The sequence below is a fragment of the Mustela nigripes genome, chromosome X, assembly GCF_022355385.1.
Source record: "Mustela nigripes isolate SB6536 chromosome X, MUSNIG.SB6536, whole genome shotgun sequence".
Classification (NCBI taxonomy): Eukaryota; Metazoa; Chordata; class Mammalia; order Carnivora; family Mustelidae; genus Mustela; species Mustela nigripes.
Window position 1 is genome coordinate 57,082,215 of NC_081575.1, and position 14,765 is coordinate 57,096,979.

Genomic DNA, 14,765 nt, shown 5'->3' on the forward strand with positions numbered 1-14,765 from the left:
GACTGTTTCCTTTGCTGTGCAGAAGCTTTTGATTTTGATGAAGTCCCAAAAGTTCATTTTCACTTTTGTTTCCTTTGCCTTTGGAGACATATCTTGAAAGAAGTTGCTGTGGCTGATATCGAAGAGATTACTGTCTGTTTTCTCCTCTAGGATTCTGATGGATTCCTGTCTCACGTTGAGGTCTTTTATCCATTTTGAGCTTATCTTTGTGTACGGTGTAAGAGAATGGTCGAGTTTCATTCTTCTGCATATAGCTGTCCAGTTTTCCCAGCACCATTTATTGAAGAGACTGTCTTTTTTCCACTGTATATTTTTTCCTGTTTTGTGGAAGATTAATTGACCATAGAGTTGAGAGCCCATATCTGGGCTCTCTCCTCTGTTCCACTGCTCTATGTGTCTGTTTTTATGCCAGAGCCATGCTGTCTTGGTGATCACCTAGCCTATTCTGTTGATCTATGTGTTTGTCTTTGTTCCAGTACCATATTTTATTGATTACTACAGCTTTATGATATAACTTGAAATATGGAATTGTGACCCCTGCAACTTTGTCTTTCTTAAACTTTTTTTATTTTTTATTTTTTTTTAAGATTTTTATTTATTTGACAGAGAGACAGAGAGAAATCACAAGTAGGCAGAGAGACAGGCAGAGAGGGGAAGCAGGATCCCCGCCAAGCAGACAGCCCAATGTGGGACTCATTCCCAGGACCTTGAGATCATGACCTGAGCTGAAGGCAGAGGCTGAACCCACTGAGCCACCCAGGTGCCCCAACTTTGTCTTTCTTTTTTGAATAGTTTTGCTATTCAGTGTCATGTTTCCATACAAGATTTATGATTGTTTTTCCTCGTTCTATGAAGCCTGTTGTTGGTATTTTGATAGGGATTCATTAAATCTGCAGAGTGCTTTGGGTAGTATACACATTTTTTTAAAGATTTATTTATTTATTTTAGATAGAAATAGAGAGCATGGGGGGAGGGGCAGAAGGAGAGGGAGAAAGATAATCTCAAAAGACTTCTCACTGATTGTGCAGCTTGACACAGGGCTTGATCTCATGACCCTGAGATCATGACCTGAGCCCAAATCAAGAGACTGATACTTAATCAACTGAGCCACCCAGGCACCTGTGATAATATGGGCATTTTAGCAATATTTCTTCTTCCAGTAAATGAGCATGGGGTATCTTTCCATTTGTTTGTGTCATTTCCAATGTCTTTCGTCAGTATTTTATAGTTTACACACCATAGATCTTTTACCTCCTTCGTTAAGTTTATTCATAGGTGTTTCATTATATTTGGTGTGGTTGTAAATGGGATTCCACAGGGATTATTTTCTTAATTTCTCTTTCTGTTGTTTCATTATTAGTGTATAGAAGTGCAATACATTTCTGTTCATTGAGTTTTGTATCCTGCAAACTTACTAAATGTGTTTATCAGTTCTAGTAATTTTTGGTGAATTCTTTGGGGCTTTGAATATATAGTATTATGTCACTGCAGATAGTGAAATTTTTACTTCTTCCTTACCAATGTAGTTGTTTTTATTCCTTTTCTTTTTGTCTGATTGCTGTGGTTATGACTTCAAATAGTGTGTTGGAGAAAAAAGGGGGTGAGAGTGGATATCCTTGTCTTCCTCCTGATCCTAGGAGAAAAGCTCTCAGTTTTTCCCCATTTTGTATGATTTAGCTGTGTATTTTTCATATGTGGTCTTTATTATATGAAGGTATGCTCTCTCTAAATCTAATGTAATATATATATATATATGTATATATATATATACATATATATATAATGCTTGGCTGTTTTATGTTTTCAAATGCTTTTCCCACATCTAATGAAATTGTCATATGATTTTTATCCTTTCTCTTATTGATGTAATGTATCACATTATTTGATTTGTGATTACTGAAGTACTCTTGTATCCTGGGAATAAATCCCACTTAATTGTGGTAAATGATTTTTTAAGGTATTGTTGGATTCAATTTACCAAAACTTTGTTGAGGCTTTTTGCATCTAAACTCAGAGATATTGGCCTGTATTTCCCTTTTTTGTAGAATCTTTATCTGGTTTTGATATCAGGGTAATGCAGGCCTCATAGAATGAATTTGGAAATTTTTCTTCCTCTTCTATTCTTTGGAATAGTTTGAGAATAATAAGTATTAACTGTTCTTTAAATGTGTGGTAGAATTCACCCGGGAATCCTTCTGGCTAAGAACTTTTCTTTTTTCGGACTTATTTGATTACTAAATCAATTTCATTGCTGGTAATCAGTCTTTTTAAATTTTCTGTTTCTTCTTGATTCAATTTTGGGAGATTATATGTTTCTAGGAATTTATGTATTTCTTCTATGTTATCCAATTTGTTGGTATATAATTTTTCATAATATTCTGTTAAAATCCTTTGTATTTCTGTGGTATTGACCAATTGTTCTCCTGTTCCATTTCTGATTTTGTTTGATTAAATACACTCACTCTATGTTTTTTTAAATGAGTTTGGCTAAAGTTTTATCAATTCTGTTAATTTTTACAAATATCCAGTTCCTGGTTTGGTTATTGGTTCCCTTGTTTTAGCTTATGTTTTATTTATTTATGATCTATCTTTATTATTTCCTTCTTTCTGTTGGTTTGGGTTCTGTTTGTTAATTTTTTCTGTCTCCTTTAGATGTGAGGTTTTGTTGTTTATTTAAGATTTTTCTTGCTTCTTCTTTTTTTAAAGATTTTTTAAAAAATTTTAGCCAAGAGCATTTAGCAAGAGCTGGGGCAGGGGCGGAGGGAGAAGCAGACTCCCTGCTGAGCAGGGAGCCTGATGCGGGGCTCAATCTCAGGACTCTGAGATCATGACCTGAGCTGAAGGCAGACACTTAACAGACTGAGCCACCCAGGCGCCCCTAGATTTTTCTTGCTTCTTGAGGTAGGCATGTATTGCTATAAAATTCCCTCTTAGAACAGCATTTGCTGCATCCCAGAGATTTTATAACTTTGTGTTTCATTTTCATTTGTCTCCATGTGCTTTTTAATTTTCCCTTTGATTTTGTGGTTGACCCATTTATTGTTTAGTAACATGTTATTTAACTCCCACGTGTTTGTGCTACTTCAAGATTTTTTCCTTATGATTGATTTTTAGTTTCAAAGTGCTATGGTCAGAAAATTTCCACGGAATGATTTTGATCTTTTTGAATTTATTGAGACTTATTTTGTGCCCAGATATATGATCTGTTATGAAGAATATTCCCTGTGCACTTAAAAAGCATGTGTATGCTGCTGTTTCAGGATGAAATTATCTGAATATAGCTATTAAGTCTATTTAGGGCAATGTGTCATTCAAACCCAACATTTCCTTGTTGATTTTCTGGTTCAATGATCTATCTTATGGGGATGTTAATGTCTCAAACTATTATTGTATTACTAGTGATTTGTCCCTTATTATTGTTATTAACTGCTCAAAGAATTTGGGTACTCTCATTTTGGGTGCATAAATATTCAGTTGTATTATCCTCCTATTGGAATGTGCCAGCAGTGATTATATAGTGTTCATCTTTGTCTCTTTTTAAACTTTTTGTTTCAAGGTCTATTTTGTCATATGTAAGTATTGCTACCAGATCTTTCTTTTCATGGGGATTTGCATGATAAATAATTATCCAACCCTTAAATTTTAAACTTCATGTGTTTTTAGGTCTGAAATAATTATCTCATAGGAAGTATATAGATGGGCCTTGGTGTGCATTTGTTTGTTTGTTTTAATCTAGTCCATCAATGTTTGTCATTTGAGTGGAGCATTTAGCCAATTAAATTCCAAGTAATTATTGATAGATATGTATATTTTGCCAGTTTTTCAATTTTTATAAGGTTTTTTTGTACTTTTTCTCCATCCCTTTTCTTGCTCTCTTCTCTCATGATTACTTGGCTTACTTTATTTTATTTTCTTAAAGATTCTTTATCTCAATAGATGCAGAAAAAGCATTTCATAAAATACAGCATCTTCTCCTGATAAAACCCTCTACCATGTAGGGATAAAGGGAACATTTCTCAAAATCATAAAAGCCATATATAAAATACCCACAGTGACTATCATCCTCAATGGGGAAAAAAATGACAACTTCACCCCTAAGGTAAGGAAGAAGACACAGATGTCCACTCTCCCACTATTGTTCAACATAGTACTAGAGCTCTTAGCCTCGTGTCTTGAGCTGCTTTCAAGATTTTCTCTTTATCTCTGAAATTTGCAAGCTTCACTATTATATGCTGCAATGTTGACCTATTTTTATTGATTTTGAGGGGGGTTCTCTGTGCCTCCTGGACTTGAATGCTTGTTTCCTTTCCAAGATTAGGGATGTTCTCAGGTACAATTTGTTCAGGTAAAACTTCTGCCCCTTCTGTCTTTCCTCATTTTCTGGGACCCCTATTATTCTAATGTTATTGCCCTTTATGGTGTCACTGATGTCTCAAATCATCCCCTCTTGATCCAATAGTTGTTTTTCTCTCTTTTCCTCAGTTTTCTTTTTCTCCACCATTTTGTCTTCTATATCACTGACTCTTCTTCCTCATTTACCCTAGTAGTTAGACCTCCATTTTTTTTTCGCCTCTCAGTGAAAGCATTTTTACTTTCAGCCTGATAAGATTTTATTTCTTTTATATCAGTAGCAGTAAGGGATTCTCTAGAATCTTTTATGCTTTTTTCAAGCCCATCTTGTATCTTTATAAAGGTTATTCTGAATTACAGTTCTTAAATCTTACTTATATCCATACTGATTAAATCTGTGGCAGGAAGTACTACATCTACTTGTTCCTTTTCTTTTGAAATTCTGCTTCTAGTCATTTGGTCAGGAAAGAAAGGGAAAGAAAGCTGAGGGTTTCGGGGGGGTGGGGGAGGGGGTAGCAGGGTGATGTTTATTAAGAAGGGCACATGTAATGAGCACTAGGTGATATATGCAAATAATGAATCATTGAACACTATATCAAAAACTAACGATGTACTATATGTTGGCTAAGTGAACATAACAAAAATTTTTTAAAATAAAATAAATAAAATAATTTGGGGGAAAAGGAAACAAAACAAACAAACAAACAAACAAAACCAGCAGAATCAGCAGTAATAGTATCAAGAACAACAAGAATATCTTCAGAAAGTGATTCTGGTGTATGGTATGCACTCTCTGCTCTTTTATTTTGGCTGATCTTTCCTAACGGTCCTTCTCTACAGAATTCCTACTTCCTTGTAGTAGAGAGTGTTTTGGCCTTTAAGTAGTTATGCTTTGATTTGTTTGTGAAGATAAGTTGGAAGCTGATGTTTTTGAGCTTTCTTTAATAAGTAGACTTGGTAGATATGGGGATTTTTCTTGGTCTCCTGAGGAAGAGATCTGCTGTGCTGGCTCACAATCTGACTGGCCCTCTTAAAGATGCTCCTTCCAGGTCAGGGTGTTTGGGTTTAGTGTAGGAGTGTCTGGGCCTCCACTAGAGGCACTGTGTTTCTCTCTGGAGTCCGACTTTGCTGGTGGGTGAGAGGAGGGAGGGGGGGTGGGAGAGGTAGATAGAATAAGGCATCACCTCTCCCTCTTGTCCCTGGGGAGTGGAACTGGCAGCCGCTGCTCAGGAGGCCCTCTTAAAAAAGCAAGCAGTCTCCTGTGACCCAGGACCTCCTCAGTTCCCTTTCCTGACCTGTCTGGATCTGGGTCATTGGTATAACCAGAGCCACAGATCTCCTGTATTTTATCTCTGGCCAGTGGCTGAAATTCAAACCTTAAAATTTTAAAGGGCCTGATGATGTGTGTGCCCATTCTTGTCCCCTGGCTGGGAGGCTCAGTGTGTGGCCAGCACCATCCTGTCCTTGAAAAGCCATCACCCCGTGTGTGTGCAGAGGCTAGAGTTTATTGTATCACTCAACAAAAAGCTGGGGCCATGTTATCAGCCATCTGCACTTGATTCAGTCCCCTACTCCCCTTAGACCCAGAAAAGCCATTGCAGAGGCTTGAATCTATTGTGGCAGCAGCAAAAAATAGAAGCAAGGTTATCTACATTCTACTCTAGTCTCTGTGATCTGCTCAGTAAGTCCCCCAAAAAGCAACTATTTGGCGCATGCACAGAAGCTTAAACCTAATGTGGCTCACACTAAAAAGTTAAGAGGTTTTCTCCCCTCTCTGCTCCCCTCTGACCCTGCTGTTGAGCCCCCCTCAAGGTTCCTTAGCTGTCACTTTGTCTTTAGAGAGCACAGATATGCTCCTCCAAATACCCTTTTAGGAAGGGGAGCAATCTTTCCCTGAGCTTCCCAGGGATCCACTCGCCATGGCTTATTGTTTGGTCACAAACTGCTATAATCTTTCCAACTTTCTCCCTCTTCCTGACTTAACTTCATGAACTCAGCTTCCTCCCCTTCCCATCCATGCAGTATCCCAATTCCCCAATTCAGAGCTCTCAACCTCACTTCTGCCAAATTCTTTCACTACAACTGTATATAATGTTTCCATACTCCTCCAGTCCTCTTCTTGGTTGTTCAGCATAGTTGGAGGTTGATCTAGTTGTATTCCAAGGATGAGGCAAACTCAGAGTACCCTACTACACTGCCACCTTGGAACTCTGACCAAAGCCAATTCTATTTTTTTTAAATTAATAGATATAGAGAACAGATTGGTGTTTGCCAGATGCAATGGTGAGGGGGGGAGTTGGAAGATGGGAGAAATGAGTAAAGGTGGTCAAAAAGTAAAAATAAATAAGAATTTGAAAATCAATAAAATAATAAGTGAGTATGTTGAAAAGATCAGTGAAATTGACAAACATCTAGTAAGAATGGCAAAGAAAAAAGAAAGAAGACAGAAGTTAGTAATATTAGGAATGAGCCAAGGGATATTTCTACAGAATTTGCAGACAGAAAAAGGATAAAAGAAAATATATCAAACAAATCTATATGGACAAATTGAGAACTTAGACGAGATGGATCAATTCCTGGAAAAGTACAAATTATCACAACTTACCCAATATGAAATAGATTATTTGATTAGCCCTATAACTATTAAGGAAATTGAATTCATCCTTATGCCTCCATCCATCAGAAAGGATGAATACCTAACTTTTGTATCAACATGGACAGACTGGAAGAGATTATGCTGAATGAAATAACTCAAGCAGAGAGAGTCAATTATCATATGGTCTCGCTTATTTGTGGAGCATAAGGAATAACATGGAGGACATGGGGCGATGGAGAGCAGAAGGGAGTTGGGGGAAATTGGATTCTGGAACACTGAAAAGAAATTAAAAAATAAATAATTTTTTTTAAATTTGCCCCTCAAAAAGAAATCTACAGGTGCCCAAACCTACAGTTAACATCACACTTAATAGTGAAATACAGAATGATTTCCCCCTGAGATAAAGAACAAAACAAGATGTCCACTTTGACCACCTTTATTCAATTTATACCCGAAGTTCTAGCTAATGCAATGAAACAAGAAAGGGAAATAAAAGTAACATACAATTGCCTATGTTGACAATTCTAAGGAAACTACAAAAACAGTCCTATAACCGATGAGTGAATTTAACAAAGTCTCTGGATACAAGATCAACATACAAAAATCAGTTGTGTGTTTACATAGTAAAAATGAATATATTGAAACTGAAATGAAATATATAATACTATTTTCAATTACTGAAAAAAATAAGGTAAATCTAACAAAATATGTATAGGGCTTTTTTGCTAAAAATTACAAAACATTGATAAAAGAAATCAAAGAAGTTTTAAATAAATGGAAAGACATCTATGCTCATGGATTGGAAGTCTCAACACAGTAAAACTGAAATGCCTCCAGGGGCGCCTGGGTGGCTCAGTGGGTTAAGCCACTGCCTTCGGCTCAGGTCATGATCTCAGGGTCCTGGGATCGAGCCCCGCATCGGACTCTCTGCTCTGCAGGGAGCCTGCTTCCTCCTCTCTCTCTGCCTGCCTCTCTGCCTGCTTGTGATCGCTCTGTCAAATAAATAAATAAAATTTAAAAAAAAAAGCTGAAATGCCTCCAAATATGCAGGTTTAACATAATTCTTATAAAAGTCTCAACAATATTTTTTGGTTGATGTAGACCAGAAAACTCTAAGATTTACATGGAAAGGAAATATTCTACTATAATTAAAATTACTCTGGGGGTGGGGAGAATGAAATGGAAGAAATCCACCTACCTAATTTCAAGACTTATATAGCTACAGTAATCAAGAATATGTGGTATTTGCAGGAAGATACATATACAGATTGGTGAAACAGATTAATGAACCCAGAAATAGCTATGGACAGTTCAGTTGATTTTTGACAAAGATGCAAAAGCAATTCAATGGACAAAGTCTTTTCAAAAAATGTTTCTGGAACACTTTGATATCTATAGAAAACAGAAATGAACTTTGATCTAAATCTCACACCTTATACAAAAATGAATTTAAAATGGATCATAGATTTAAATGTAAAAAGTAAAAACTATAAAAAATTTAAAAGAAAAGATAGGGAATAATCTTCAGGACCTAGGGCTTGGTGAAATATTTTTAGAAATGACACTAAAAGCACAATACATAAAAGAAAATAAGAAATAGCTTGGACTTCATCAAAATTAAAATCCCCCTTTTTTTTCTGCAAAAGACCCAGATGAGGAAAGTAAAAGCTATAGACTGGGAGAATATATTTGCAAAACCACATATCTGACAACAACTCATATCTAGAATATATAAAGAACTCTTAAAACACATTTTATTTATTTTTAAATTTAATCTAATTTTTTCAGTGTTCCAAGATTCATTGTTTATGCACCATACCCAGTGCTCCATGCAATAGATGTGCCCTCCGTAATACCTACCACCAGGCTCACCCATCCCTCCACCCCCTCCTTTCCAAAACCCTCAGTTTGTTTCTCAGAGTCCACAGTCTCTCATGCTTCAAAATTCATGAAGAAATATTTCACTGAAGAGAGTATATGGAAGCACATAAAAAATTTTTCAATAACTAGCCTTTGGGAAATCAAAGAACTCAGTGATCTATCACTGCATGCACACATAAGAACAGCGAATTTTCTAATTACTGAGAATACCAGATGTTAGCAAGAATGCCAAGAAACTGGATTTTTTATACATTGATGGTAAAAATGTAAAATGGTACTATTTTTCTGGAAATGATTTGACAGCTTTTTTTTTTTTAAATAAAACTAAACGTGTAATTACCATAGGTCCGAGCATTTGCCTTCTTTAGCATTTGCATTCTAGAGACATGAAAACTTTTATCTGCATAAAAACCTGCTCATGACTGACTCTTCATAAAAGCTTTAAGGGCCCCAACATGAAAACAACCCAAGTTCCCTTTGATGAATGAATGATTAGACAAACATTGCAAATAAATGGAAAAAATAGTACATAAATAATCAGGGAATACAATTTAACAATAAAAAGGAATGGACTGCTGATAAATGCAACTTGAAAAAATCTTCAGAAAATTATGCTGAGTGAAAAAAGCCTGCCTCAATGGAATATTAATCAACCATCAGAAAGGATGAATACCCACCATTTGCATCCACATGGATGGAACTGGAGGGGATTATGTAAAGTGAAATTAGTCAAGCAAAGAAAGACAATTATCATATGGTTTTACACATATATGGAACATAAGCAATAACTCAGAGGACTTATAGGGGAAGGGAGGAAAATCCAAAGGGGACAAAATTAGAGAGGGAGATGAACCATGAGAGACTATGGACCCCAGGTTGTTTCTGCTGGTTTCAGAGGGGAGGAGTGTGGGGGGAGGGGGTAACAGGGTGATGGGTATTGAGAAGGGCACGTGCTGTGCTGAGTACTGGGTGTTATACTTAACTAATGAATCATTAAACACTATATCAAAAACTAATTATGTACGGTACAGTGGCTAACTGAACATAATAAAAAAAGCCAACTTTAAAAAAATCACTTGCTGTATGACTCCATAAATGGAGTATATAATATTTTCTAAATGACACAATTATAGAAGTGGAAAAGAGTTGAATGGTTGCCAAGGGCTGGAAATGATAGATAAAAGAGGGAGAAAAATCATGTGGTAAAGGAACATAGAAGTGTACATACATACTGTGCAATATTAATTTCCTGTTTTAATTTTAATTATTGTGATATAATTATGCAAAACATAAATAGAAGAAAACTGAGTGAAGGAGATCTACCTTTGAAACTTCTGTGCCTTTAAAAATATTTTAATATGAAACTTTTTAGAAATTGGTTCTGAATCCAAGGAAATTTGAAATACCCAAGTAACCATTAAAGAATCAAAGTTAATAAAGTTATATTTTCACCTTCGAAGCAAGATTGGATATGGGATATGAACTGTAGTTATAGGGATATGTCTGGTGCCACTAGGAAAAGAATCAATTTGTGTTTTGTTTGAAAGATTTGGTGGGTTATTTCTACTGAAAACAAAACAAAATAAAAATTATATATTTTTAACTAATTAAAAAAGACAATCATTTATTTAAGAGAAACACTTTCTAAAAAGTTAACATTGTTATTTAATTATCATTTATCAAAAAATTAAATACATTTGTTAAATTTCCTCTAAAGGTTATCCTGTTTGAATTTTGTTTGCTTCATAAGCATAAACATCTGCTTATAAATTTTTATTAGTCATTTATATTGGACATTTTGATAGATTATACTATATAAAATTAATAAAATGATCAATCTCAAAAAAGAAAAAGGAGTCTAAAAGTAGTGTTCTGCAATGGACTGCATGTTGCTTTAAAGTCTGAGTATTTAGATAAATGTCATCTTTCTGCTAATAATATATTTAAAAGTAAAAGCATAATTATCTTAAATTTTTGCTTACTGACTAATAATTAAATGTTGTTATTTTAGGTACCTATTTAGTTTTAATAATATTTTATGCAGCATCCATTTGTTGTTTTAATGGCCAGAACTCCTAAAGATTCTATGTTTACAAAAATTCATTTTGTATTTTTCTTATAAGACTTGGATTGGGAATCGAAGAAGGAAATATCGTTTAATGGGGATTGAAGTTCCGCCTCCAAGAGGAGGCCCTGCTGATTTCTCTGAGCAGCCTGAGTCTGGTTCTTTGTCTGCACTCACATCAGGAGAGGAAGCTGGTCCTGAAGTAGGAGAGGATAATGAAAGAAATGATGAAGTATCCATCTGTTTGTCTGAAGGAAGCTCTCAAGGTATTTCATATGCTGCACTTCCTAATAATAGCTTTTGTAAATTTGTTGGATTTTAACTTGCTCTCAGCTAATTGCATTCCACATTTAAAGTCTTCAAAACTTTTGTTTTAACATTTGAAAAGAAATTGATTTATTTTGACTATATATTGTTTAAAGATTTTATTTATTTATTTGACAGAGAGGAAGAGATCACAAGTAGGCAGAGAGGCAGGCAGAGAGAGGGGGAAGCAAGTTCCCTGTTGAGCAGAGAGCCTGATGCGGGGCTCGATCCCAGGACACTGGGATCATGACCTGAGCAGAAGGCAGAGGCTTAACCCACTGAGCCACGCAGGCGCCCCTTGATTATATATTTATATATACACACTTACATAATGAAATGATTACTACAGTCAAACTAATTAATACCTCCATTCCTCACATAGTTACCATTTATGTATATGGTGAGAGCACCTGAAATCTACTCTCTTAGCAAATTTCTAGTATGCAGTATTGAATTGTTTATTGTAATAGTCATGCTGTACATTAAATCTCTGGACTTATCCATCCTATGTAATTGCAAATTTGTATCCTTTGGCCAAATTCCCCCATTTCCTGACCTCCCCACCATGGTAACTGTAATTCTGTTCTCTGCTTCTCTTTGGCTTTCTAAGAGTCCACGTATAAGTGAGATTGTGCAGTATTTTTAGTTCTGTGCCTGGCTTATTTACTCTAACATGATGTCCTCCAGGTACATCCATGCATTGAGAATGACAGGATCTCCTTTATTTAAGACTGAATAAATTCCCCTGTGTGTGTGTGTATGTGTTTATATGTATATATTATATATTCATATATATAATTCATATATATATATTTCTCAATTTATCCATTCATCTGTCAAGAGATTCTTAGGTTGCTTCCATATTTTGGGTAATATAAATAATGTTTCAAGAAATGTGAGAGCACAGATATCTCTTTGAGGTACTAATTGTATTTCTTTTGTTTATATATCCAGAAGAGTGATTACTGGATCACATGGTCATTGTATCTTTAGGTTTTTGAGGAACCCCCATACTGTTTTGCATAATGGCTGTGCCAATTTGCATTTAGACCAATGGTGTACAAGAGTTCCCTTTGCTCTCTATCCTCACCAACACCCATTGTTTTTTAATCTTTTTTTAAATTTTTAATGCCTCCACCTAAAGAGCCTCATTGAGTCATCACAATACTTATCTACCATAATAATGATCTCTCACATTTAGAAATGTTGGTTATTGCAACAATCCATAATTATAATTAAGTACATGACTATTTTTATTTTATTGGAATTCTAATCAATTTATGTTAGAACATCATCAATGTATTGTAATAAAAGAAAGTATGGTATAATATGATTAACATCAGGGTAATAGGCAACCTGGGTGAAAGTTCTAGATCTTTCACTAGATGATTATGTGACTTCAGGCAAAACATTTAATTCATGGGGCCTTAGCTCCACATCTCTAAACTAAGGAAAATAGGCTGGATCATCTTTATAACAGTGCTCAGTGTTTCCCTAGTGAGAACTGAAATAATAACATGCACTTTTTCAATGAACACTTTTATTGAGGTTTAATTTACATATCATAAAATTCACCTATTGTCAATGTAGAATCCCATAAATTTTAGTAAATTTTATAGAGTTGTGGATTATCACCATCACTAAAATCCAACTTTAGAATATTTTCATCACTTCAAAAAATTTGAGCCCATTTGTAATCAACCCTCATTTCCACATCCAAACCCAGGCAACCACAGATCTACTTTCTGACAGTATAAACTTGTATTTTCTGAATATTCCATATGAAAGGAATCATACAATATATAGCCTTTTTGCAACTTAGAGAAAGAAAAAGAATCTTGCACTGACCAATTTTGTTTAATTTACTTATCAGAATATTAACAACAGGGGCACCTGGGTGGCTCAGTGGGTTAAAGCCTCTGCCTTCGGCTCAGGTCATGGTCCCAGGGTCCTGGGATCGAGCCCCACATCGGGCTCTCTGCTCAGCAGGGAACCTGCTTCCTCCCCTCTCTCTCTCTCTCTCTCTCTCTGCCTACCTGTGATCTCTATCTGTCAAACAAATAAATTAAAAAATCTTTAAAAAATGAATATTAACAACATATTTTTCAGTTTAATTTTTGCCTTTTAAATTTGATTACGGATGTCAGAACTTTTGTTTATAATATTTATGTTGCCAAATATATCAATCTTTTTCTTTATGGTTTCTGACTTCAGTGTCATGATTACATTTTACCACAATGGAATATGTCAACATATCCCCATGTTTGCATCTTATATTCTCATGGTTTCATTTTTACAACTTGATATTTATTTGGTGTAGAATTTATTTTACTTCAAGATATGTGAGGAAAACCCCTAATTCTATTCTTCCAAATGGTTAACCAGTTGCCCTTACACTGTTTCTTAAATAATCCAGCATTTTCCCAGTGAGTTTAATTGTAGCTTTTTATCAAGTATTATATACATACACACATATATGTATACATACACATCTTGGGTTTCCTGTTATGTTACATTGATCTAATTATTTATAACTGTGGCTTTATAAAATATCTAAATATCTGGTAGTGATCTGATTACTAGATTGACATTAGAATTGCTTAGTCATACCTTTCCCAATCCCTCTCCCCCAAAATCATTTTAAGATTTTTTTATTGACACTGCATTAAGTGGGTAGTAAAATATGGAAAGATAAATTCAGTTTTGCATGTGTTAAGTTTTAGATGACATTAGAACTTCCATGTGGAGCTGTTCAGCAGACTCATGGATAATGTGGGTTTGAAACCCAGAAGAGGAGTTAAGACATGAAAAGAAATATAGGAACCACCCACATTGAGGCAAAAAAAAAAAGTATAGCCATAGAAATAGAAAATATAGTTAAGTGAGAAAATGGAAAATAAAAAAGAAGATGTATAAGAGCTGTGTGTTGAGAAATATCCAGATTTGGGGGCTAGAGAAGAAAAGGGAGCCATCAAAAGAATATTCAGATATAGGAGAATGAGGATGTTATGTTATTACTAAAATCAAAGAAAGAGATTTTAGAAGAAAGAAATATCATTATCTTGGTCATCTCTTGGAAGATAAATAGAAACTTCTCTCTTATGAGGCATCTAAAAATGGCAAAATGTATATAAGTGGTCAATATAATGGTACCAGAAGATGAGAGACAGGGATATGAGGAGTTGTTCATTGAGTATAAAGTTACAATTTTACAACTATAGTATAACTGTTAGAGAACATAGTTCCTATAGTTGGCAATAAGGGGTTATAGACTTAAAAAAATCTTGTTAAAAGGGTAAATCATATTGTGTTCTTAACGCAAAAAAAAGGACACAGGAAAACTTCTGGAGGTGATGGATATGTTTATTACCTGGATTGTGGTGATGGTAACATGAGTGTATTCACATGTCCAAACTCACCAAATTGTATATATTAATTATGTGTATGTGGTGTATGCCAATTATAACTTAATAAAAAAGAAAAATGAAAATAAAATTTTAAAAAGAATGAGAACCCATTGAATTGGGTGATTAAGGGATTCTTTCAAAAAACAATGTGTGTTGCAAG

General features: G+C 34.9%; 1 protein-coding gene across 1 annotated transcript in view; it reads left to right on the forward strand.

The window, feature by feature from the left end:
* Nucleotides 1-14,765, forward strand: part of HDX (highly divergent homeobox) — a 220,013-nt gene that overhangs the window by 179,318 nt on the left and 25,930 nt on the right. Inside the window, exon 6 of the mRNA XM_059384879.1 lies at nt 10,951-11,158. Coding sequence (XP_059240862.1) covers nt 10,951-11,158 — 208 coding nt within the window. The remainder of the gene's footprint in view (nt 1-10,950; nt 11,159-14,765) is intronic.